The following is a 25,809-nucleotide window of genomic DNA, read 5'->3' as shown; positions in this document are numbered from 1 at the left end:
GGGAAACTCAAGGACCCCACGTGTACGTGCAGCGCATTAAGGGTCAACAGCGGAAACTAGGACTCGGCCCCAAGCTATAACAGCTGCGGCCATCAGCGCGCGCTCCCGGGAAAGGACGTGGCGCCCCCGCCGATCGCCGTTTCGGGAGACGCGCGCCGGGTCCTCAGGTGGTCGGTGTCCGCCCTCCGCGGGCCGCAGCCACAGTGCGGACTTGACCCTGCAAGGGAGAGGGGACGCCGTCCGTCCCCGCAGGACTCGTGGAGCCGCTGTACAAAGAAACCGGAGACATCGGCACCACGAGCAGGCAGGCAGATCCCCGGACAGCCGCGTACTCGAGGACCCCGGCGGCGGCGCGGCGCGGCGCGGCGCGGCGGGAAGGGGGAAGTTTCAAAGCCGAGAGGTGGCTGCTGGTTGCCGGAGCTCCGGCGAGATGAAGCTGCACTGCGAGGTGGAGGTGGTCAGTCGGCACTTGCCGGCCTTGGGGCTGAGGAACCGGGGCAAGGGCGTCCGGGCGGTGTTGAGCCTCTGTCAGCAGGCGCCCAGGACTCAGCCGCGGCCCCGAGCGGGGGGCGAGCGCGGCGGCCAGCACCCCGCCTGCCTGTTCATTTCCACCCTGAAGGACAAGCTCGGGACCCGCTATGAGGTGCGTGAAGCAGGGAGGTCAAGGGTGGCAGCCGGGCGCTCTTGCCCTAAGCGCCCGACTGTTCCCGAGGCTGGACTCCGTCTTAGGGGTTCCTGAGCTCCCGGCCCCCGAACCCCATGACCACCCGGACCCCGGCGTCTCCCTCCGGACCCCGAGGAGGAAAGATTTTGAGAGTGTACTTCTTATTTTTCTTGCCCATTTCTGCGACTTTGTATTGACAGCCTTGCTGTTTAGTAGTAGATGGCAGCCCCGCCCCTTTAAAGCCTTGGAAATTTCGGCCTGCCGGATTAAGCTATAAACGAAGCATCAGTCCAGTTCGGGGGAACTGTAAAATGACTACACTTTGGTTTAGTAGATTCTGTTTCTCCCACAGGCTTTTCGCTAGTTTTGTCTGTTTGTTGGTTTGTTTGTTTTAAGGCTTTGTGGGGGTGTGTCTAAGGTCATTAGCCCAGATTAGTACAGTAGTAAAGCAGTAATGCTTGGGTTACATCTTGATATTTTTATTAAAGTTATTGGTTACTGCATCTCTCTCTTTTTTTTTTTCTCCTCAAATGTTTGATTTCCTAAGTCTTGATTTGTTAGGTCCAAGACTTTTTCATATCTACCTAGGAGTAGTAAACCCTCCAGAAGAAGTTGGAAGTTGAAGTAGAATTTTTTGAAATAGAACTTTTAAAGTTCAAGTTTTATAAAATCCTTTTACGGTGATTATCAAGCACGTTATTTTGTGAAAATGACTGGAATGCCCTTGTGCCTACTATAATAAAATTGGGGCAATTCATCACCCACCATTGCATCTGACTCTTGACTGGATTTTATACAATTTCTGGGATTATTTCCCTTACAGTGTTGTACTCCGCAGTGAATACTCATAGTTGAGGAAAGGAGTTATTGCTGTTTCATTCAGAGCCACGTAAATGTTTGATGTGAGTAGTTGAAAGTCTAAATAATTCTCCCCTTTCCATGGAATCAATTCGTATAATTTTTTGAATTAAAAGGACTTTAGAAGTCACCCAAATTTTAAAGGTTAGAAAACTGTTAGGTGACAAAAGCAAACTCATAACCAGAATTGGGTCTCCCTTTTTTCCCTGTTGTCTTCCCTAAAACCTATCTTTTCATGCCCAGCTTAGGTACTGCCTATTTTCAGAGTCTGTTATGATCTCTCCTTTAAAACTTTTACTGCACTAATAGTCAGTAGCTGACCTAACCAAAATTTTATTGTAAACTGCTAGTTGAAGACTTACGGTGTGCAGGGTGCCGTGCTAGATACTGTGGGAAATTAAACCTGATTTAGTCACTGTTTTTCCAAGACTAGAAAGGGAGAAACAGAAACCACCACTTATAAAGGTGGGCTATGATAAGTGCTGTAATAAAGGTAGAAGCAGAGTAGTATAATATCAAAAATGAGGTCAATTCTGATTAAAGTTCTTGAGAAAGTTTTGTAGAAGAGGTGGTGCCACAGGGCTTGGGACATAGTAGGTGTCAAGTAAACATTTATTGGTTGAATTAAAGTGGTTTTGTCCTGGGCCTTGAAGAGTAGGTATTAGTGCTCAGTATGGAAATATCTTGGGGCTCTTTCTTACAACCCTCTACTTTTCTGTCCTGACTTCAGCTGTCATCCATTTGACTGTGATTTCCAAATATGTTCTTTAGCTAGTCCTCTCTGTTAACTTCTAACTTGAGCCAGCTACCTACTGGAAATCTTCACTTGGATGTGTAGCAGTATTTCAAACTCAAAATATCCCCAGATTAATTTTCCTTGCCACCCCTAACCCTGCTTTTCTGACAGTCTTCTGCAACCCTTTAAGTAGTATTCTGCCCCATCCAGGCACCTTAAAGCCTTTCCCTCCCCACATCCAATATATTATTGAATTCTTTCAATTCTACTTCCTAGGTAGCTTTCATATTTTCATACCTCCTTCCATCCCAGCTGTAATCTAAATCACCATTGTCCCTTGCCTGGCTAGTTTCTGAAAGGATCTCCCTACTTCTACCGTTGTCTTTTTCCATCCCATTCTCCCTGTCCCAAAGTTCATTCTTACACTGTAGTTAAAGGAAACTTTTCCAAATGTAGACCTAATCATGTTCCTATCTTAAAGTCCATTAGTGGATATCACTGTTCTTAGGATAAAATCCAAAATTCTTAAGATGGTTTACAAAATCTTCCACCATCTCATCTCTGTTTGCCTCTCCAGGCTCACCTGCCTCTTTTCACTGGATCTTTCAGGCATACTGAATGCCTTTCAGCTCCTCACAGTTACCAAGCTCTCTTACCTCCAAGGCTTTGAACACATTGTTCCATCTTATTGGTATGCTACCCCCTGTGTCTTCCCCCAGTATCTTCAGTTGCCTAACATCTCTTAATCCTTCATTTCTTACCTTTAAGGTCACTTTCATACCCCTTTGCTAATAAGGTCTTACGGCAGCCTGTACTTCCCTTCTTTTAATATTTGTTATGCTTGTAATTACTTGTTTAATAACTGTCTCTTATGAGATTGCCAACTTGATTAGTGTAATTACCATGCTGGTCTTATTTACCACTGTTGTCCCAAGCCCCCTGTCATAGTACCTGGTACATAGTGGCTTCTCAATAAATAGTTGTTGCATTGAAGTCTGAAGCAGAAGCAACATTAGTCATTAAAAATTTTTGAGCAGCTACTATGTGTCACTCACTTTTCTGGCTCCAGGGAAATAAAGGTGAACAAAGGAGACAAGATTCCTGTTTTCACTGAGTTTATATCTTGTGGGAGGCATGCCCACCCCAGGCTAATGGGCTGAAGTTAAGAAGGCAAGTAACTACTATTGGCAATGGGAGAAAAGAAGCATTCTTCTCAAACCCAGGGGTTTCTGTTTTCGAAGAAGAAAGAGTTACCGGACAGGGAGAACAATTACGTTTTTTTTTTTTTGGCTGCATCGGGTCTTCGTTGCAGTGCGCAGGCTTCTCATTGCGGTGGCTTCTCTTGTTGCGGAGCACGGGCTCTAGGTGCGTGGGCTTCAGTAGTTGTGGCTCGCAGGCTCAGTAGTCGTGGTGCACGGGCTTAGTTGCTCCACGGCATGTGGGATCTTCCAGGACCAGGGCTCAAACCCGTGTCCCCTGCATTGGCAGGCAGATTCTTAACCACTGCGCCACCAAGGAAGGCCCAGAACAATTATATCTTACCAGAAGCTAGATAAGGAGTGTAAACACCCCAAAAAACAACCAAACAAAAACCTTTAAATCTTAAAACCACAGAACACCCAGACTTAAGGACTAAAGGCCAAACCAAACCTGGCAAGGTGACTGGCACATTCTAGTTGTAATAAATATTGACTAACAGTACCTGGTTTTGTCCTTTTGTCCCATTGGTTTTAAGCAGCTAAAGGAGAACATTGAGCAATTCTTCACCAAATTTGTGGATGAGGGGAAAGCCACTGTTCGGTTAAAGGAGCCTCCCGTGGATATCTGTCTAAGTAAGGTATGGTATTAAAAACATTAATGCTTAGATTGGTTGACTGTAAAGGGAATAGAGGCTGTTTTAGGATCCTGATACCCACATAGCTGAACAGAGACAGTCACTTGCAGGTATGTTTGAAGAAGTGACGGCAGTTTCCCTGGCATGCATGTATGGCCTCTAAAAGGGCAGAGTCAGTCTCAGAAAAGTTGCCCAGGATGGGAAGGAAAACTGGGTTTGCTTCTGTGCCCAAGATGGAGCCTCAGGGTGTTCTTAGACAGAACTCTATAAGGCAGGTGGCACAGGTCTACATTTTGCCAGCTGAATCACAGGTGATGAATCTAAATTTGGTGTTAAAAAAAAAGAATGAAATACAATTAGAAACACTTCAGGGGGTATTTTACTTACTATAATCACTTTTTAAAATACATAAACCATTAGAATAAAAAACTGTTTTCTTCTTTGCCTTATCTCACTTTTTCCTTTTCCCTCTTCCCGAGGGTAGGAGCAGTGATTTGTTCAACCTTGCCGTATCCTTAACCCCAAGCCACGTGCTTTGTAAACATTAAAAGTTTAATAACTGTTTAAGGTATTTGTATTGAATGGAGGTGTTTTGTCCTACCTCCTCCTGTTCTTGTGGTTTTTCATTTTCTCTTGATATTCAGCCTATCTTTCCACTAACTCCTTCTACCTAAAAACAAGCTGAGAGGTCTTACCAATTAAGAAAGTAGAATAGACAAATTTCTGGAAAATCAAGGCTAAATCTGTTGGCTCCACTTTCTTGCTATCTCTTTTGACCTCTGCTTTCACTGGTTACTCACAAAACACTGCCTCAGAGATCAGTGATCTCCTTCCTATTTGCCAATCACATTGCCATTATTTCTTATCCTTTTTGAGCTCTGTAGAACTTGACACTGATGACCACTCTGGACCTACTTGCTGGACCTACTTCACCCAGGTCACCAGACTTTCCTCACTCCACTGTGTATACTGCTGCCAAAATAGTTCTTGTCATGTATTCTCAACTCAGAATTCTTCAGTGATTTCCCACAGCTTGATCATTCTATCCTCCTTACCTTGGCATCAAGCTCATCTGTAATCTATCCCCGTACTATATTTCTCCTCTTTTACTGCTCTACAAAGCTCCTACATTCCAACCAAATAGGATCATATACTTAGTTTCCCAAACTTGCTGAAAGTTCACTAGTCCTTCACATATAAACTTTACGAAACTTCTAAAGTATCCTGCAAGTATTAGTTATTTTTATTGATGACTTAGTTCACTTACCAGTTTATTAGTGATTTCTATGTCCAGCTGGAAGCAGTCTCTTGCTTTTGATGTTTTCTAGTACTTTTGGCATTGAGTGCTATTTGGCCTTGCTTTTGACAGGGCCATTGCTTTTCACAATTCCTAGTGTTTGTGAATAACCCCCCCTAGTGTTTTGCAGTGCACCGCACTACCTCATTCTATCTCAGAGGCACTGGAGATTTAGGTCAGTTCATCTTTTCTTTTTTTTTTTTTTTTTTGACTTTGGTTACTAAGGTTAAGTAACTTTTTTTTTTGGATTATAGTTGATGGGTCAGTTCATCTTAAACCCCAATCTTAAGTGGAATCTTTTCATGCTTTCCTGTTTTATTTTATACTCTTATGGTTCCCCCATGAACAGTTTTATTTAGCGTATGTCTCTCAATATAATTTTTTCAAAAACTTTTAAAGTTTTTTGTATCTGTATTGAAATTTAGTGAAAACAGAATACTAAAAAAATTTGTACAGCCATTTTCAATAAATGATTGCATGATTTGCATATATAACTTTACAGACTTTGTTTAGGATGGATTAGCATGGATGCATTATCTAAAATGGAATTTATAATTGTACAACTTATTTTTATGTATTCAGGCCAATTCCAGCAGTCTAAAGGGTTTCCTTTCAGCTGTGAGACTGGCTCACAGAGGCTGTGATATTGAGGCACCACTTTTAACCCTCACACCAGTGAAGACTTCAGAATTTGAAAAATTTAAAACTAAAATGGTTATCACATCCAAAAAGGACTATCCTCTAAGCAAGAACTTCCCCTATTCTCTGGAACATCTTCAGACTTCTTACTGTGGGCTTGTCCGGGTTGATATGCGTATGCTTTCCTTAAAAAACCTTAGAAAATTAGACTTGAGTCACAACCATATAAAAAAGCTTCCAGCTACAATTGGAGACCTCATCCACCTTCAAGAACTTAACCTGAATGATAATCACTTGGAGTCATTTAGTGTAGCCTTGTGTCAGTCTACACTCCAGAAGTCACTTCGGAGTTTGGATCTCAGCAAGAACAAAATTAAGGCACTCCCTATACAATTTTGCCAGCTCCAAGAACTTACAGATTTAAAACTTGATGATAATGAATTGATTCAACTTCCTTTCAAGATGGGACATCTGACAAACCTGCGTTTTTTGTCAGCGGCTCGAAATAAGCTTCCGTTTTTGCCTAGTGAATTTAAAAATTTATCCCTTGAGTACTTGGATCTTTTTGGAAATATTTTTGAACAACCAAAAGTCCTTCCAGTTATAAAGCTGCAAATGCCATTAACTTTATTGGAATCTTCTGCGCGAACCGTACTATATAATAGGTAAGCCTTTGATAGCATCCTGGTATTCTCGTCATCCTCAGAGTAACAAAGTCTTTAACATAGCTTGTGATGCTGTGCACAGTCTAACGCTTTGCTCCAGTGGCCGTCTTGCTGTTCCTTACCTCTGCTTAGAATGCTTTTCCTCCAGAAAGTCTCACAGCTTACTTTCTCACTTCAGTTCTCTGCGCAAGTGGCACCCCGGAAAGATCTTTCCTGACTGCCCTATCTAAAGTTTTACCCCCCACCCCCTTACATTGCTTGATTTTTTTGTCATAGGATTTATTGCCTGGAATGATATTTTTTTTTTTAACATTTGTTCGTTTTCTGTCAGATATTCTCACTAGAATGTAAGATCCATGAGGGCATGGACTTTGCCTTATTCTCCACTCTTTCCCTTGGGTCTAAAATGTGATATCTATCCCCCATACCTGCAATATGTTAGGGAATGAATGAATGAAGAATGAGTGAGTGAGTGAATGAGTGAATGAATCGATGAGTGACATTGTGTCTCAGAGTCTGGTTCCCTGACCAGCAGCATCAGCATCACCTAGGAATTTGTTAGAGGTGCAAGTTCTTGAGCTTCACCCCAGACCTGCTGAATCAGAAATTCTGAGGGTGGGGTCCGGCTATCTGTGTTTTAACAAGTCCTCCAGGTATCTCTGATACAGTCTAAAAGTTTGAGAACTCCAGTCTGGCATAGTGGTAAAGTGTGGTCTTTGGAGTCAGACTTAGGTGTGATTCCTGGCTTCACCCCTTAGTGTGGCTTTAGCAAGTTACTTACCCTCTTTGATTGAATCTCATCTGTGAAGCAGGAACAATACCCACTTTACAGAGTTGTGAAGATAAATGACCTAATGTAATGGCAAAGCATTTGGCATATAGTAGGACTCAGTAGCTCCTGGTTCTCTTCCCTTGTCTTTGAACAATAACTGCAGTTGGTCATGAGACACCAAACTCCAGTTATTCATTTTATTCAGGCTTCTTTCATATAGGAGTGGAAGCTAAGATGTGAACCAAATTACTATTGAGTGCCTATAAAATGATAGGAACACCATATTTCGAAGAAGAGATTCTTAACTTTTTTTTAGTGGGGAGAGACTCTTAAAAAAAGAAAGAAATGACAGAAGTTATGGGCCTAGAAAAATGCACACATGAATAAATACAGACTTTTGCATACAACTTTATAATGCTCATAGACCCCACTGAAACCCAAGCCAGTCTTTCCTCTTCACCATCCCCGCTCACCACAACTAGAGAAAGCCCGTGCGCAGCAGTGAAGTCCCAACTCAGCCAAAAATAAATAAATAAAAAATAAATAAATTCGAAAAAAAAAAAAAAAGAATGGGAGTAGGACCCAGTATTTTTTAAATTCCCCAGGTATTCTAATGTGTGGCCATCTAGGATGAAGAACCGCTGCTTGCTTCTCAAACTTTAAGTGCATTCACATCACCTGGGAGTCTTGCTCAGCAGATTGTGCTGTAGAGGCCTGCGGCAGAGATCTGCTTTTTAAGCCTACATTCCAGGAGAGGCTGCTAGTCCATGAACTACACTTTGAATGCAAAGGCTCTAAAAGTAACTAAGGGCTCATTGTTTTAAGGCAGTGATCCTCAAAAGTTGAGAGTGCATCACAATCATGCTTATTGTAACACAGTACTTACTAAAGCAGATTGCTGGTCCCCACCCTCAAGAGATTCTTACTCAGTAAATTTGGAGTGGGGATGAAGAAACTGCATCTATAACAAGTTCAAAGGGAATGTTGATGCTGCTGGTCAGGGGACCACACTTTGAGAACCACTGGTTTAAGGCATTGACTCTTAACTAGGAGTTGAGAATTACCTATTAAATGACAATACATGTAAGTACCTAGAACAGTGCCTTGTTCATAATAGGTCCCAATAAATACTTATTGGATGTATAAATACAAGTAATTTGCTTCTCTGGCAATTAAAAATCAAATGTTGTTATCATTAATTGTGGAGGAGTTCCTAAATAATATAGATGAGAAATACATATCTAGATTTTCTGGTAATATAGGTCCTAGATTCTACCTCAGACCAACTAGTTCAGAATCTCCAGAGATGGACACCTATAGTATGTCATATATTTTTTAAAATCTCCAGAAGTGATACTGATGATTCAGGTTAAGACCACTGATTTGTGAGAAATCTAAATGGTGTCTTTTGGAAATGTACTGCTCCCGAGTTTCTTGTTCTATGCTTTCTCTGAGACTTCATATGAAAAAAATAATATATTGTACTTATTCAAATTTGAAAATTATGTCCAAATGAGAAATACTATAAATGGTTACTGATGATTTGAAAAGATCATAACAGATTGGCTAAGATGACTAATCTTTACTAAAGTATAATTTTGCATGTTTTCAGCTCCCTTGTTTTAAAAAGAATATAGATCCAAAGCCATGAGAACAGCATCTGTTATCTAGCTATTGATAAATTGTACTAACTGGGACTTCCCTGTAGCAGAGTGGTTAAGAATCCGCCTGCCAATGCAGGGGACACGGGTTCAATCCCTGGTCCGGGAAGATCCCACGTGCTGCGGAGCAGCTAAGCCCGTGCGCCACACTACTGAGCCTGCGCTCTAGAGCCCGCACACCGAGAAGCCACTGCAATGAGAAGTCCGTGGATCGCAACAGAGTAGCCCCCACTCATCTCAACTAGGGAAAGCCCTCGTGCAGCAACAAAGACCCAACGCAGCCAAAAATAAATAAAATAAATAAATTTATTTTAAAAAAGTTGTCCTAACTACTGGTTATAAACAGAAAGTTATAGTCTATTAGAAAAATATGTGGTAACTTAAATTATGTTGGGTAGAAAGTACAGTTTTTAACTTTCCTGTTTCCTTAGACTATAACCAATAGCCTGGAATGTAAACATGTGGTTTTTAAAAAAATTGTTACTTACACAAGTAATTCTTACATGTGAAAAAATTAAAAATTGCAAACAAGACCAATACCAAATCCCTTAGGAAAAGTAAGCCACTATTTTTGATTTGATGTGTATCTTTTCAGACTTTTCTAATAGGGTTTTAAACTCCAGTTTAAATTATAATAGTTGGTTTTATTTATTTGTTGAAAAAGATCTGAACACGTATTATGTGCCAGCCTAGGTACTAGAGAAACAACAAAGAAAACAGTGTGGGGGAGACGCGCAGTGACGGCGATATGGTTGTGTTTAGCGTGGAGTAGCGAGCTGGGCAGTGGGCAGGCAACCTCAAGAGACTGTCTCTTAGTGTCTTGTAGATGAGGGTTTTGAGTTTGACTTGATTTTTTTTTTGACTTGATTGGATTTTAATTGTATTGGGCGCCATTGAAATTTTAAGCAAGAGGGTGAATGACTTAATTTAAGCAAGGTTAAATTGCTTACTTGGCTACACAGTAAAACTAATGCCCCAAACAACATGTGTTTGAAATTTGTTTCACACAGTTTAAAATTCCCTTTTGAACAGTTGATGCCTATGAGAATATATGCATTGATTGATTTATTTTTAAATTAATTTATTTATTTTTGGCTGCGTTGGGTCTTCGTTGCGGTGCACGGGCTTCTCATCAGGGTGGCTTCTCTTGTTGCGGAGCCTGGGCTCTAGGTGCGCGGGCTTCAGTAGTTGTAGCTCGTGAGTTCTAGAGCACAGGCTCAGTAGTTGTGGCTCACGGGCTTAGTTGCTCCGTGGCATGTGGGATCTTCCCAGACCAGGGCTCGAACCATGTCCCCTGCATTGGCAGGTGGATTCTTAACCACTGTGCCACCAGGGAAGCCCCTATATGGATTTATTTAAATAAATGTTTCTTCACAGATAGAACTGAGTAATTCTCTCATTACCATTTATAAGAACTGTATGACAGAGCCATACGTTTAAATTACGTTACACTGGTCATACAGTATAATTATATAAAGGACAGATGGCCCTTTCATTGTATTCAGTGGGTTATGCTATTAAGTGGCAGTGCTAAAAGATACTTTATGGAGTGGTATAGATCCTCTTAGGTTTACAAAATATGTCATATGCTGTTATTTAGTATACTTTCCCCATTCGTACCAGTTAGGAAAATAAGACAATGTACTGAGTTAATTAATAGAGTAATTTTATTTTTCCATGGTTATAATTTCAGTGTCCAGTAATTCATGTCCTAATACATGAAGTTTTGAATCTAGTAACACATTAAAAGATATTTAAAAAAATTTTTTTCCAATAGGATTCCATATGGCTCTCATATCATTCCTTTCCATCTTTGCCAAGATTTGGATACTGCAAAAACCTGTGTTTGTGGAAGATTCTGTCTAAGCTGTTTTATTCAAGGAACTACTACCATGAACCTACACTCTGTTGCTCACACTGTGGTCTTAGTAGATAATATGGGTGGTACTGAAGCACCTGTTGTCTCTTACTTCTGTTCTCTAGCCTGTTATGTAAATTCCTGTGATATGTTAAAGTAATAAGTGATACCACAAAAATATTCCATTTAGTTACACGCCAATTTGGGACTCACTTATTGTTTAAATGTCAAATTGGAGAAAGGGAAGCTTTTCATGGGTTTTGTATACTTGCTTGAGGGGAAGAATGTGTTAGTGTAACATTTTCAATCATTTGACTGTAATATCTTAATTTCATTAAAACCTAATTTTATTGTGGTGTTAACTTTTATCAGTTTATTGCACTTGTGTTATTTCAGCCTAGTGTTTCCAGATGGGTTGTGGGGTTATTTTTTAATGTTAAACAAATATTGATCCCTACCACTCTGGTCATATAATTTTCTTATCAATTTTCGTCTTGCGTTTCAGTTAAAGAAGTTGAATTTCTGGGACTTTCCTGGTGTTCCAGTGGCTAAGGCTCTGTGCTCCCAGTGCAGGGGGCCCAGGTTCAATCCCGGGTCAGCGAACTAGATCCCATATGCCACAACTAAGACCCAACGCAGCCAAATAAATATTAAAAAAAAAAAAAATGAAATTGAGTTTCTGTATGCAGAAAATATACTTTGGACTAATATAGTCTAAACTGTAGTGAGAACTTGTTTGATATGAAACTACATATAAGTTTTTAAGCACTTTTATGTTTTTCAGGTATATTATTCTAAATATATATGGAATTTTATAGTCACTATACATAAAGTAGGAGTTGCTTTGGACAAATAGACTTCAGGTTTTACAAGTTTTACAATATTAATTCCATAATCTTTGTTGTGATTTCTAAGTTTTTTAATTTTTAGGGCTGGAATGAGGTTTTGGGGTTGGGTGGGAGTAGCAGAAAATTGCTTTGACTAAGTTCTGTATTATATGAGGGTGGTTCTTTTTCTGTTCGTTTTAGTCACTTAATATGTTTAAGTTTTTTAATTAAAAAACTGATAGCAATATATCAGCCACAGTATACCAGCTAAAGGATGATTAGGATTTGAACTAGGGCAGAGGGTATATAAAAGGAACCAACTTAAAAGAATCTTGGAAAATGGAAGCAGAACTGTTTCATTCTCCTCATTCCCACTGTCTTTCAAATCAGCCTCTCTCCTAGATCACTGCCAACAGTGTCAGAACTAGCTTCTGGGAACAAAGGAGGGGAAAGAGTGAAAGTAACTGGAGAAAAATCCTCTCTGTGAACCTAGATTGGGGATTTCCAGCCCAGACTTTATACTGCCTTCTAAAGTTAATTCACTTTTGCTCTTTAAAACTAAGAATTCTGTAATTAAGTATCTTAGGATTTTCTGAACTCATAAATTGGTGAGACACTGCCTAAAAATATTATAGAACAACTATATTAAAACATGGTTCTTTAAAAAATGAAGTTTTGTGGCATAGTTAAAAGTAACTTAGTGCAGATCTGATTTTTACATGTTCCTGTAGAAAGACAATTATTTCTTCATCAATAAATGTAGATATAAAAGTCTGTGTTGGGAATAAGTGCCCACCATGTTATTCCTACACCCTAGCCCTTTGCATTCTTGCTCATCTACAAGCCATCCCCATTGTAAGCCTCTTAGCCTAAAATTCATATACAAAAAGCAGGGTCTTTATTTTTGGCTGCATTGGGTCTTTGTTGCTGCGCATGGCTTTCTCCAGTTGCGGTGAGCGCGGGCTTCTCATTGGATGGCTTCTCGTTGCAGAGCTCGGGCTCTAAGCCTGTGGGCTTTAGTAGTTGTGGCTCGCGGGCTCTAGAGCGCAGGCTCAGTAGTTGTGGCGCACGGGCTTAGTTGCTCCGCGGCACGTGGGAGCTTCCCGGACCAGGGCTCGAACCCGTGTCCCCTGCATCGGCAGGTGGATTCTTAACCACTGTGCCACCAGGGAAGCCCACCTTCTTTTTATATAAATACAAGATGCCAATTCTTGTAGAACTAAATTTAAATAATGAATTTGATGAGAGGATGAACCTTAATTCACTTACAAATAATTTACCATTATTTTTTTAATTTAGAGCCAAATTAGGCATGCAATTTTACTTATATTTGAAAAAATACAAAAGATTTGAGTAAGAATATCACTGTATTTATTCTCATACAGGCAATTTTTCTATAACTTCAACATTTTGCTCTCAAAAATAGAAGAACAAAAGATTCCCAAAACTTAGAACTGGATCACTTGGCCCTTTCTCTTCTTATCTCCTCCGAGTTCAAAATGCTTGCATCTCTTAATGGCCAGCATCCTCTTGGACCTGCAGTTGGGCTCAACACATTCAAGCCTCAGTACAATCTTCTTTGTGGTTTTAGCCTTCTTCCGGAAAATTGGCTTTGTTTGCCCACCATAGCCACTCTGCTTCCGATCATAGCGCCTCTTTCCCTGGGCATACAGGGAATCTTTGCCCTTCTTATACTGGGTCACTTTGTGAGGCTGATGCTTTCCACACTTCTTACAGAAAGTCCTTCGGGTTTTAGGTACATTGACCATCTTTGCAGTAGAGGTGTCTTCACGATGAAAACTGTTGTAAAATATTTAAAATATGGCAGCAAACGTTAAACATTTTGAAAATTCAAGTGTTTTATAAATATAGGAAGATAACATTACATAAGTCAGTAACATAATTGCACCAAGTATTCATTTTCCGTATGAATAAATGCACATATAAGTGCACAGCTTTTTGGAATCCTTAAATTATTGGACCGCTTATAGAATGAGACTCACTGGAAAACAGCAAGAGCAGCAGCACAGGGACGCCCAGTACAGTCAGTTTCCCCCACAAAGTGGGTTCCTTTGGGGCTTAATTTACCGTGGTTGCCCAACAACTAAAGCGTAGTGGTGTGATACCTAATTTTCTTCGGCAGAGAAAGAAGGCCGAGGCTAGAGTTTATTTTCGCCTCTCCGCGCACCCTCTCCCTCCACGTTCTAGCTCCCGGGCATGCCTGACTCCGGGCGCGGTGTAGAGCCACCTCCACGGCCCGCCCCGTCCCTTCTCCGAGGACCGCATCAGCCTGGTTTCACTTTTCCCTCCGAAGCATCGTCATCCTTCCCCCAGCAGCCCTGAAGGCTGACGTGTCCCTAATGAGTGCCTCCCGGCCCAGCAACCGCCATGCGGGAGCCCCTTTCCAGAAGGGAGAAGCCCGTTTTCGAAATCCACGAACCAAGGCGGCGGGCCTCGCCCTCCCTCTCCTACCAGGGCCCACACGGCCCAGCCCTGGATCCTGAGCACTGGGGACTCCAGCCGGGATCGCCACCGCCCCGCACCCCGCTTACCTGGAAACCCAGCGTCCACGTTCCTGCCTCGTTCTGCTCACGCCTCACAGGAAAGGGAGGAACGCGCCGGATGTAGGAACTGAGCCTGAGCGACAGCGCTGCGGCCCAATAGGCAGCGGGCGGCGACGGCCGTGCGTCTCCAGACTCGACCGGGAAGCGCCAACCGACGGCCCGAGGGGCGGGGCGGAGGGTTGTGGGCCCGGGGACCGCGGCGCTCGGCGGGCTAGTCGCTGGTTGTCAGGACAGTCGCCGCCGGAGTGGGGCGAGGGTGCGTCCCTCGGTCTGGGACGTCCGGGGCCGCGTAAAGATGAGAGCACAGAGGACGCAGGGCCGCTGGAAGCGCAGGTAACGGAGCCGGGGTGTGGTGGGGCCGCGACAGGCTTCTTCCCTGACCCGTCCTGGATGGAGAGGACCGAGGCGACGCCGAGCCGCGGCTCCTAGCGGCGGGGCCGGTGCCCGAGCTGCAGCTGCCAGGCGAGGATGTGTGGAGCCCGGGCGGCGCGGGGGAGCTGAGAGCCTTCGGGCCCCAGGACCCCCGGGGCCCGGGATGAGTTAGCGAGGACAGCTGCGGGGGCCAGTTCCGACTGCTGCAGGCCACGGCCGCCGCCCGCCCGCCCCTTCCGCGCCGGAGCCGCTAGCTCCTTTCCGCGCCCGTCCGCCTGCCTGCGCTCCCGGCGCCGGAGACCATGAGGTTCCGCATCTACAAGCGGAAGGTGCTGATCTTGACGCTCGTGGTGGCCGCTTGCGGCTTCGTCCTCTGGAGCAGCAATGGGCGACAAAGGAAGAACGAGGCCGTCTCCCCGCCGCTGCTGGACGCCGAGCCCGCGCGGGGTGCAGGCGCCCGGGCCGGGGACCATCCCGCCGTGTCCGTGGGCATCCTACGGGGCTCCAACGAGTCGGCGGCTCCACTAGTCGCGGCGGCCCCGCACCCCGAGGTGGACAACCTGACGCTGCGGTACCGGTCCTTAGTGTACCAGCTGAACTTTGACCAGACGGTGAGGAATGTAGGTAAGGCCGGCTCCTGGGCCCCCCGAGAGCTGGCGCTGGTGGTCCAGGTGCACAACCGGCCTGAATACCTCAAACTGCTGCTGGACTCACTTCGAAAAGCCCAGGGAATCGACAACGTCTTCGTCATCTTTAGCCATGACTTCTGGTCGACCGAGATCAATCAGCTGATTGCTGGGGTGGATTTCTGTCCGGTTCTGCAGGTGTACTTTCCTTTTAGTATTCAGTTGTACCCCAACGAGTTTCCGGGCACTGACCCCAGAGATTGCCCCAGAGACGTGGAGAAAAATGCAGCTTTGCAGATGGGATGCATTAATGCTGAATATCCCGACTCCTTCGGCCATTATAGAGAGGCCAAATTCTCCCAAACCAAACACCACTGGTGGTGGAAGCTGCATTTTGTATGGGAGAGGGTCAAAGTCCTTCGAGACTATGCTGGCCTCATACTTTTCCTAGAAGAGGATCACTACTTAGCCCCAGACTTTTACCATGTCTTCAAAAAGATGTGGCAATTAAAGCAGCAAGAGTGTCCTGAGTGTGATGTTCTCTCCCTGGGGACCTATACTGCCATTCGCAGTTTCTATGGCGTCGCTGACAAGGTAGATGTGAAAACGTGGAAATCCACAGAGCACAATATGGGTCTGGCCTTGACCCGGGATGCGTATCAGAAGCTGATCGAGTGCACAGATACTTTCTGTACTTACGATGATTATAACTGGGACTGGACCCTTCAGTATTTGACTGTATCTTGTCTTCCAAAATTCTGGAAAGTGCTGGTTCCTCAAGTTCCTAGGATTTTTCATGCTGGAGACTGTGGTATGCACCACCAAAAAACCTGTAGACCATCCACCCAGAGTGCCCAAATTGAGTCACTCTTAAATAATAACAAACAGTACCTGTTTCCAGAAACTCTAACTATCAGTGAGAAGTTTATGGCAGCCCTTTCCCCACCTAGGAAAAATGGAGGGTGGGGAGATATTAGGGACCATGAACTCTGTAAAAGTTATAGAAGACTGCAGTAAAAAATCACAATTACAAAAGCAAAAGTAGTGACAGTCTTCTATTTTTGCTATTTGTCCAAACAGAATATACAATTGAATAAAAGGGTTTAGGAACTGGTTTCTGCTTTAATACAACAACAGAATTCTTGTAAAAGGTGTCCCAATATAGTAATCTTTTCCTTTTATGTCTGATTAAGATTTAAAACACAAGTTTTCATTTTGAGAATTGGGTTTTAAAGCTCAATGTGTATCTGCTAAAGGTAATCATTATTGTTAATTGATAAGCGAGAAGAGGGGAAATTTTATTTAAATTGCATCTATTAATCTTTTTATCCGGAACTTTGTACACTTTTCCACTTTCAAGACTTCTTTTAAGTACAGCAAAATTTATTTTAAATTGTCATATTAGTAAAAAGTATTACAATGAAATTGTTAAGAGTATTAATGGAACAAGCCCAGCTTCACTCTTGACACAGTTACTAGGAAGGGATTGCTTCACTGGTTTTATAACTCGAAAGTTATGTTTGTTAAACACCGTGTCAGAACAGAGTCATTTTCAGTATTAAAGATTCCTGTATTATTGTGTTAAGATTTGCCTGTGCTTTGGAACCTTCATAGAACACACTTTCTTTTGGAATGTATTTGATAGGAAAGTTTAAACACTGTTTTCACCTCAATGTAGAAATACAGTGGTGTTTTTTTTTTTTTCTTTTAGTGCTGCCAAAATAAAATACTCATTTTTGCATAAAAGATTCCTAATCATTTTGCAGAATAAATTTTTACACCAGAATCCAGTAAAGACATTCTACAAGGTTTAAAGTTAGCATTACATATTATCTGTACATTGTATAACTGAGTTTGAAATAAAGAAAACCCAGCTCTTGACAGTGCATCCCTTTGGAAGAAACTGGCTTTCAAATTAGTCAGGCATAGATAATGAGCAGTAAAAAGCTGCTGTGTAAGTGAAGTACAGCCAGAAATGATACAAAGTTCAGTCCTGCCAAAGTGAAACATGTTCTAGTGCCAGCTTTATTTTAACAGAAATCATACTTTTTAAAAGGACAGACACAGTAAATAATAGGAAGCAGGCTTAAAATTTACTCCATATTTAACATGGAAGTTCCCCTTAACAGTATATAATTGTATTCAACCACAAAGATAGACTACTTTCTGTGTAGGTACTGCAATAGTTATTTCAATCTAAGAAAACTGTGTACCTAATGGACAGTCTCAAAACTATTATTCCATCAAATTAAGATTCCTATTATGGTTGAAAAATGTATATGGTCATCTACAATGGAGCAAATAGTTCTCTTGCTTTATGAGCTACCTTTATACTGCCCTCAGCCCTCTGGTTCCAGGTTTTACTGGGGTTATAAATGTAAATCAGAATGAACTGCTAGGCTTTGTACCAGTTTTTGGTGCTCTGACCTGATCTCCCTAGTTCAAAGGACTAAAGAAATTCAGTAGTTTCCAGGACTAAGGTAAGGCCAGAGGTTTGAATTAGTAGCTGTTTTTGGAACAGAAATAGATCAGCTCAAGGCCTTGGGGTCAGCGATTAGATCAACAAATATTTTCCTTTCTATATTGTCTTTCATGTTGTCCTAAAATTTTTTCTGAGGAAAAAAAAAAATCTATTGAGATTTTCTCCTGGCCTCAAATAAAAATACTATGCCACAAAATTCATAACTTAGCCACTGTTAGATAAATTATCTGCTGCCCTCTTTTAGGTGTTATAAAAGAAATTGATTAGAAAACACTAGCTTTTGTTGTTGTTTTCATGTAATAATATAATGAAGACAGTTTTCCTATTGGAGCAAATTCTTAGGTCATTTTAATTGTCCTGTTCTAAAATTTGTAAATTAATTCTATAAAACCAAGGGATGTTTGAATAATTTCCAAATAATTCTTTTAAAATTTTGAATTTTCAAGGTCATTAATAACCTGTTATTTATATATGTATACACACGTATATATATACATGGTGACTTACATATGAGAAGAGTAAAATACAGAGTTGAAGCAAAAATACTAAATTTCAGTGTCTTTGTATTGTTTGGATCGTTTAATATTGGTTAGTAAAGTTCTTTCCTCTCAGAATCTCTATGACAAGCATAAGCACATCCTATTTAGTGAGACTTATAAATGCGTAGTTTTGAGATTCTCCTCCCCCCAACACATGCACTCTAGTGTGCTTCTAGTTAATTGCATTCTTTAGAATTACTTTGTGACAGACACAACTTAATGAATATTTATTTTGAAACTTTATTAAAGTAATGGCAAAAGAAGCCAAAAACAACACAGAAGTAAATATAAATAGGTTGTATTAAAACTAAATGTTTAACTATTAGAAAAAATATACATCAGAAGAATCACAAAACTTATTTCCATAATTAAGGAAGCTTTGTATAAACTCTCTACACGCAAAAAAATAGCTTCAGTTTCCCCATGAGAATAAAAATTGCAAATTTTAATTTTATACTTTCTTGAATACCTTTGGTTTTAAGATAGTAAACAGAATCTATTTTTAGTCCATAAGTTTTTACTCAACCTTTAAATTCTAAGATGATACAGAATTAATCCAAGTCATAAAGCAAAGAATTCTGAAAACTGAATGAGCAATGAGTCACATGATCTTTAATAATCTGCACACTACCATCCTGCATATTGGTTTCCTTTATGTTGTCAAAACCAGGTGTATTGTGAACTGCAGTTTTGTTCAGTAATGAAGATGGGTGATCTCCATCTAATTCTTTCTCTTCAGTTATTACTGGTTCTTTTAAATTATCTTTTTCGTCATTTGAGTGAACAGCACTTTTGTCTTTTGTAAATTCAGGTTCCATTTTTGACTCAGGTTGCTGAGACTTTGCAAACGGCTTTTGAGAAACATCAAGGGCCCCTTGTTGCATGCATGCAACTGAACCACAACTGTCTGTTTCTAGTACTTTGACTGCTACAGATGAATTGGAATCAGCTGAGGTAGTAGCATGTTCTAGACTTTCTTTTTCAGTTAGATGACTTCCTTCATTGACTCTTCCTTCCTTCTCATGAAGCTGCTCAGAGTTACTACATTCTTGCAACTATGTCAAGAGAAACAGCAAATTAATAATTCTTTGAAACAAATAGAAAAGTAAATTGTACCCGCTGGAAACTTTTTTAAGTTGTGAAGGAATGACCCAGTAGACTTACAGATAGGCCCTCTGGCTTCCCCCTCAAAGTCATTCTCCAAATGCTGCCAGTCATATTTTAATCATGCAAACCTGGCATTGATTCTCTGATTAAATACTTTCATTGACCATCTCTTTCAGGATAAAATAATCCTGGCCTACAAACCTTTTAACATGGCCTATAAAACCCATTAGCAGTCATTCTTATAAGGGCATTCTTGAATTTCTTGAATTTTCTTGTATTTCTGTGATTCTTTAGAGCCTCTTTCCCCTGAATTCACATTACAAGTCAATTGTGCTAGTTACTCATTTGTGTCCAATACTGAAGACTATAAAAATAACCAAACTTAAGTTCAACTAGAAAGAATGAACAAACTGGATGACATAGTTCCCATGGTTTGAGAGTCAAAAAAAAAGCTGTTTGTCCCTGGACTAATATTCATAATTCCCAAATGTTAGTTTCTCTCTATTCCTCACTGGACAGTTATTTTGGGATTAAAGGAGATAACATAAGTGAAAATGAACTGCAGATGTTTAATAGTAAAATACATATAAAAAAGTCTTTATTCCTCTTAACATCACTCTTCCCAGCCATCATGTCCATTTAGTTTAAAGTTATGATATAAAGAAAACCAAGAACTAAGTTGTTAGGCTTCAACCTTGTCCCAAATCACTACTCTATAGAGCCCACCAAAATCCTTACCTTTGCATGTATTTCAATCTTACTATCAGTAACCTGAAGAACTTCAATTAATGGTGGGGTTAGGGGCATTATCTGTTTGAATGGAGGGCTCAGGACCTCTTCAAGAAACTCATTAACGTTTTCTTCACTGACAAATAACCTTTCCTAAAATAAAAAGAGAAAAAATATTCTACCTTATTGGTCATACTTGACAGAGTTGTATCTAAAAACAGCTCATAAAAGTTCTCACACAGTTCAGAATTGCACTTTTAAAATGTTTATTTTAATGTTATTCCTATGCTGTTTTGGCAAAAGAAAACTGAGTATTGTACAGAGCAATAAGAACAGCAAGAGTACATACATATATAGGAAAAGACCCTAAAAGAAAAAAGTCTTAGTTCCTTTTCTAGGTCTCTATTAAATCTGAGGTATGTTTTCCCTCCAGGTAATCTTATTTACAAATTATCTTCCTTTTTTTTTTTTTCGTCTATTTTGTAAGAATAACATCACCTCTAGAGTTATAAATGCAGTCCAAGCTAGAAAATGTAATTTAATTTTAGAACACTTCCTAATGAGTCAGCAAAAGATACACAGACAGGATCTATTTAAATTTTGTGTGACCAGTTTGCCTTTTAGTTCTTGGCTAGGTAAGAGCCAAGTGTAATATTTTATCTAACAGAAGTATATTCCATTTTTAAGCACTGCGATAATCACTGCAACACTAGCATATAGCTTTATATAAGAATAAGGAAACTGTAAATCAACTATACTTCAATAAAATTTTTTTTTAAAAATAAGGAAACACAACACTGTAAATCAACTATATTTAAATACAATTAAAAAAAAAAAAAAGGAATGAGGTAGATTTCCAAACTATAGGATATGCAAAAATCATTTCCACCAGAATCCCAAACACAAAGCAATTTGTTCATATTCAAATACGTCAAGTGAACATAGGTATATAGTTAGGGCTTTGAAGGAACAACTATATTTAAAATTCTTAAAATCAGTTCACCGTTGCTCCAAATAAAAGTATTTTCCTCTGTACTTGAATGTAAACAAATTAATTACAAATAAACACAATTCATTATTTGGTCCAGATTGGGTGGGGGGATCAGAAAGAGACAAGTTTCAATTTCCCTTCTATTAAACACTATTTAAACTGTGAACACCTACTAAACAAGTGAACTTTGGTGAAAGAAAAACTTTACATTTGGAGGACTTTGCCTTGCTGTTATTTGAAGATCTAGAATAACACTGTACTGCAGAAACATTCCGCTCCCCCCACCCCACCAAATCAAAAGCATTTCTAAGGTGCATGTCTCTGCAAAAGACTTACACGTTAACTGCAAAAAAATACACCAAATAGTTTAGTTACCTCAGGGAAGAATAATATTTATAATGGAACTGGTTATGATTAAAATACAAAGGATTTGCATAAACTTGCCTTCTCAGTCTAATGACTGATTTTACTATAAAAGATACTGAATTCAGTGGTCCTAATGCTCTAGGAAAATTCCCAGTGAATATTTAAGGCTTATAGAAATTTATTTTCTGCTTGTTTATGTGTAAAGTATCAAATTCTGACCTTGACAGCCACAAATTAGTCTCTATAATTATTTTCATATAATGCATATATTAATGTAATCATTATATGTCTACCCACAAAACACTCCTGTGATTTTTTTTAAAAATTCACTTTAATACTTACAGCCTGGTCCAGTAAAATGTAAAGAAAAAAAATTGAACATTATGGTTCCATCAGCCTCAGCAAATGTGATGATTAATTAAGTAATTATAAATCTATTCCAGCTTCAAAGATATAAAACACAGTTGCCCTGATCCCATTTTGGTCTTAGTTTCTTGCTAAAATAATGTTCACATACTGGAAAATCAGATGAAAATATATTCTTTAGTATTCTCTCAAATGCTTGTCCATATAGCTTTTATCCCACATTGTGAGTTATTTTCACATTTATTAAAACAATTACAGGAAAACGACTGCCCTTTCCTAAATTTCCCCCTTCTGATGACATAAACAGATAGTCAATTTCATATTGTATATTCTCACAAAGTATCTTACCTAGCCCTGGCTATTTACCATTTTTGGAGGGTTTCAAATTAACCACTTCTCACAGAAGATACACCTCATAAAATAAAAATTTAACTTATTAGCAAATTTCTAGAAAAACACAGGAAGAAGTAAAATTTCCTGGCAGGCCCCAAACTTAATTTTTAATATATAATCTGTGCAACTAGTGTTATGAATTTGGGAATTTAACCCTTGAATATCTTAAAAGAGCTAAAAAAATTTACATGTAACATTGATACAAACCTCAATCAAAAATACCAATTAATTGTTCACTTATGAGTTTAAAAAGTTCTATAGAACGTCAAACTTTTTTTTCTTTCCAGTATTTGCCAATAGTACTGGAATATTGAATCTCAAGATCCTCAATAATCTGAAAGGTATAGTAGCAACTACAAAATGATATCCTAGGTAAACTTGATAATGCGCAGCCCCAGTTTTTGCCCAAAAGAGATGTAGCTGATGTGATGTTGGTACCAACAGAGGCTTATATTACACTTTGTTAAATGCCAGCCATTGTGCCAAGTACTAGCAGGGAACAGATTAAAACAGATGCAAAAAGAGGTAATTTCAATGTAATATAAGGCCCACCAGAAGACAAACCCACCAATATCAGCGACTGAAATTAAGCAGTACCATATGGCCGAGAGGGCAAGGGATTTAGATTCACACCTGCGAGTTGGTTTTCCTACAAAAGAACTGTGGCACAGGCTGAGTTACTTTTGCTCTCCGGAAGTAAACTATTATTTACTTTCTAAGGTTGGAAAAAGCTATTTACCAACTTAAAATATGGCCATAATAGAATACCTCTTAAACCTATTTGTGTCACAACCCCTTTGAGAATATGACTAAAGTTACAGCCCTTCTCAAGGGCAACTGTGAAGATTTGAAACCCATCCACCAGAGAGGATGCGTTAAGTTTTTTTCGTTTTCTTCAATATGCGTTTAATGTGTACTTAACATCTTTCATCAAGTGCATCAATTTCAAGTCATCAGGAGAGAAGTTATAATGGAAAATCCTTTGTTTAGGATAAACTGAGAGTGTGCCTGTGATAGTAAGCGGAACAGAATATTTCAAATATTAGGACTCTAGAAAGAACTGTTACCTCCAAAGAATCGTTGTTTAAACCATAATACCACTCTCTCCACTGTCCATGGCACTCTGGAGATTTGGCCAGTTCTATCACTGCATTGTTTGAAGAAATGCTAACCACTGGTTCTTTGGTATTCAGCTTATTCCCTGGAGTAAATTGCAAAAAGAAGGAATAATAAACTAAGTCTTGGGTGGAGAAGGACAATTTGTACCAGAGGGGAGTCACTTCCCCTTGAAGACTTTGAGGCTGGATGCGAGGCACTTGAATGAGCAGAGTCAGGGATTCTTCATCCTGATTACACTGAAAAGGCGGACACAGAGGTTCCCCGCGGTCGGTACCGGGAGCACCCATGGCTCCATCAGCTGGCTCCCTGCGGGTGCCTTCCCGGGCCTCCAGCGCCTCCACGCCGAGAGTTCGGCGCGCACTCACTCTTCCTGCAGAAGAGCCCCTGTCAAGGTCCCCGGATGAAGTACTAGGAGCGCCTCCGCCACCGTCCCCAGGTGAGTTTCCAGCTCCGGGAGGCGGCTCCTCCCGGATGCCTGCTGTTGATCTCTCTTGCCCGCTGAAATCCCGCTCCTCGGGTTCTGAGACGCGCTCCTCCCCGTCGGCGTCCGGGGTGGTGATTCCGGCGTCTGCAGTCCCGGTTCGGCTGGGATCCGAGCCTCCGTCCGCCCCACCAACCCGCACCGGGCCCGCCTGCCCCTGGTGAGCGGAAGCGCAGGGCGCGCCGTCAGTTCCGGGCCGGTCGGCGGCCTCTTCCGGGGTCGCGGCGGGCTCCGGGCGCGTGGCGGTCAGCGCCACAGGTAGCGTGACCACCAGCTGCCGCCGGGCCTTGTTGAATTGAGCCTTGCCGCAGCTGTCATCCACCGGGTACGGGAGCGAGAGCCGCAGCCGGTAGTCGGGTTTCCTCGAGTCGAGGCACAGCAGCTTTCCCGTCACTTCCAGCGCCGCCTGCTCGGCCGAGCGCAGCAGCGGCAGCTCGATGGTGACCACCAGCTCCTGGGGCACAGTACTAGGGGCCGAGTCCCGAGAGCAGCGGTAATCCTGGAGGTCCACGTGGTGGCGCTGCACCACGCTGTAGCTAGGCTCGGTGGGGGCGGGCTGCAGGACGGCCTCCGGAGGGGAGGGCGCCTGGGGCCTGGGGATCGCAGAGCTCCCGGGGGCCTCCGGGTACCGGTAGGGGTAGGGGAAATCGGGGAGAGGGCTCTCCGGCTCCCCATCGGGCCGGGCCGGGGAGCCCTCGGGCAGGGGCGTGCGTAGCACGGCGGCCTCCGGGGTCCCCTTGTACTTGACCTTCAGGATCTTGGCATTCCTGCGGTCCAACTTCACGCCGAACTGCTTCTCCACGGCCTCCAGGGCCGTGGCGTCCAGCATCTGGCGGAAGCGCTCATGGCGTCGGGCCAGCGCGAGCGCGTCTGGGTGGAAGACCACGTCGTAGACGGTGTAGCGGCTTCCGCGGCCGCCAGCGTACTCGCGGCCTGGCGCCAGGCTGTAGGGCAGGGACCACTGGCTGCCGGATGCCGCGCCCCTGGAGCCGGGCCGGCTGCTGGGCGCGCACACCAGCGCGTTGCTGCACACGTTCACGAAGCAGCGCCGGGTCCCATCCAGGCTGGTGCGCAACACGTGGCCCGGTTCCGGGTGCACGAACCTCACCTCCACTCCGCGCTCACGCTCCAGGGCCGTGATCTCCTCCTCGTAGCGCCGCCGGTTCTCGGGGTCCGTAATCTCCTCGGCGTACTCGGAGAACATTCGCCGGAACTCCGGGTCCTGGAAGGCGGAGGTGAGCTGCTGGACCTCCTCTCCGCTCAGGTCCAAGTCTTCCAGCGGCGAAGAGGCTGCCGCCTTGGCCATGCTGCCCCTCGGCTCCTTGCCCAGGGGCCAAGGGAGATGAATCTGAGGCCGAGTGGGAGGAACGCGTCGTAGAGTCGCTGGTCTGCGGAGAGTGAGGCGGTGGAGGTCTGTAACCGCCAGAGAACTGAGCCTCGGGCAGCGTGTGCTCGTTGCCATAGTGACACCACCAACACCCGGGAGGAGGGGCAGGAATAGGGGTGACGGAAATATCAGAAATAGCCTTAGTTTCTTCAAACCAACATTATGCATTTTTTAGATTCCTGTGCCATGGTGCAGTTACCTCTGCAAAATAACCATCTGAATAATTGTCATAATTAACAGCATCATGTACGTTATCCATTGTTCACAACACTTCAAGGTAGACCTAATCCCCATTTCACAGATAAGAAGATGGGACCTGAGAAGTTACCTGACGAAAGTTACAAAGCTAATACATTCACAAGCTGTGATTCTAACAACTTTATATGCTTTATTCACTTCGCTAAACCAGCATTTCAGTCTTCTAGATATTTCACCAATTTGCCCTGTTTACAACTCTCATTTGGTGCAAGAGATAT

The 25,809-nt window shown here is 42.1% G+C and overlaps 4 protein-coding genes across 8 annotated transcripts; 2 read left to right on the top strand and 2 right to left on the bottom strand.

Moving 5' to 3' along the window:
• Positions 1–384: 384 nt before the first annotated feature.
• LRR1 (leucine rich repeat protein 1) lies at positions 385–11,352 on the top strand. 4 transcript variants are annotated; one of them, XM_068530575.1, is made up of 4 exons: positions 385–643; positions 3,997–4,095; positions 5,972–6,693; positions 10,904–11,352. In XM_068530575.1, exons 1-4 carry the CDS (start codon positions 431–433, stop codon positions 11,142–11,144), a joined length of 1,275 nt encoding a protein of 424 aa, XP_068386676.1. In that variant the 5' UTR covers positions 385–430; the 3' UTR covers positions 11,145–11,352. The 4 variants fall into 4 exon arrangements, with proteins under 4 accessions (XP_068386676.1, XP_068386600.1, XP_068386755.1 ...); XM_068530499.1 differs by having other exon boundaries at positions 3,994–4,095; XM_068530654.1 differs by lacking the exon at positions 10,904–11,352 and adding an exon at positions 9,174–9,405 and having other exon boundaries at positions 3,994–4,095.
• A 1,807-nt stretch (positions 11,353–13,159) lies between these two features.
• RPL36AL (ribosomal protein L36a like) lies at positions 13,160–14,484 on the bottom strand. Its single transcript, XM_068545701.1, has 2 exons — positions 14,364–14,484; positions 13,160–13,611 (listed from the first exon to the last, which is right to left on the bottom strand). Exon 2 carries the CDS (start codon positions 13,578–13,580, stop codon positions 13,260–13,262), a length of 321 nt encoding a protein of 106 aa, XP_068401802.1. The 5' UTR covers positions 13,581–13,611; positions 14,364–14,484; the 3' UTR covers positions 13,160–13,259.
• Positions 14,485–14,525: 41 nt separating this feature from the next.
• Positions 14,526–17,119, top strand: MGAT2 (alpha-1,6-mannosyl-glycoprotein 2-beta-N-acetylglucosaminyltransferase). The gene has a single exon (XM_068545697.1). The coding sequence runs from the start codon at positions 15,050–15,052 to the stop codon at positions 16,388–16,390; it is 1,341 nt and encodes a 446-aa protein (XP_068401798.1). The 5' UTR covers positions 14,526–15,049; the 3' UTR covers positions 16,391–17,119.
• A 1,656-nt stretch (positions 17,120–18,775) lies between these two features.
• DNAAF2 (dynein axonemal assembly factor 2) lies at positions 18,776–25,405 on the bottom strand. Of its 2 annotated transcripts, XM_068545689.1 has the most exons (3): positions 23,414–25,382; positions 20,240–20,383; positions 18,776–19,449 (listed from the first exon to the last, which is right to left on the bottom strand). In XM_068545689.1, exons 1-3 carry the CDS (start codon positions 25,250–25,252, stop codon positions 18,946–18,948), a joined length of 2,487 nt encoding a protein of 828 aa, XP_068401790.1. In that variant the 5' UTR covers positions 25,253–25,382; the 3' UTR covers positions 18,776–18,945. The 2 variants fall into 2 exon arrangements, with proteins under 2 accessions (XP_068401790.1, XP_068401791.1); XM_068545690.1 differs by lacking the exon at positions 20,240–20,383 and having other exon boundaries at positions 23,414–25,405.
• Between the last annotated feature and the right edge of the window lie 404 nt (positions 25,406–25,809).

Source organism: Eschrichtius robustus, chromosome 1 (genome assembly GCF_028021215.1).
Source record: "Eschrichtius robustus isolate mEscRob2 chromosome 1, mEscRob2.pri, whole genome shotgun sequence".
NCBI lineage: Eukaryota > Metazoa > Chordata > Mammalia > Artiodactyla > Eschrichtiidae > Eschrichtius > Eschrichtius robustus.
Note: the sequence above shows the minus strand (reverse complement) of the source record. Positions and strands in the feature narration are given on the sequence as shown.

Coding starts and splice junctions, on each gene's coding strand:
- LRR1 (XM_068530499.1), top strand. CDS start 431: ATGAAGCTGCACTGCGAGGTGGAGGTGGTCAGTCGGCACTTGCCGGCC. Junction 644..3,993: donor AGCTCGGGACCCGCTATGAG/GTGCGTGAAGCA, acceptor ATTGGTTTTAAG/CAGCTAAAGGAGAACATTGA. Junction 6,694..10,903: donor CGAACCGTACTATATAATAG/GTAAGCCTTTGA, acceptor TTTTTCCAATAG/GATTCCATATGGCTCTCATA.
- MGAT2 (XM_068545697.1), top strand. CDS start 15,050: ATGAGGTTCCGCATCTACAAGCGGAAGGTGCTGATCTTGACGCTCGTG.
- RPL36AL (XM_068545701.1), bottom strand. CDS start 13,580: ATGGTCAATGTACCTAAAACCCGAAGGACTTTCTGTAAGAAGTGTGGA.
- DNAAF2 (XM_068545689.1), bottom strand. CDS start 25,252: ATGGCCAAGGCGGCAGCCTCTTCGCCGCTGGAAGACTTGGACCTGAGC. Junction 20,384..23,413: donor TAAACAACGATTCTTTGGAG/GTAACAGTTCTT, acceptor TTTTTATTTTAG/GAAAGGTTATTTGTCAGTGA. Junction 19,450..20,239: donor AGATTGAAATACATGCAAAG/GTAAGGATTTTG, acceptor CTCTTGACATAG/TTGCAAGAATGTAGTAACTC.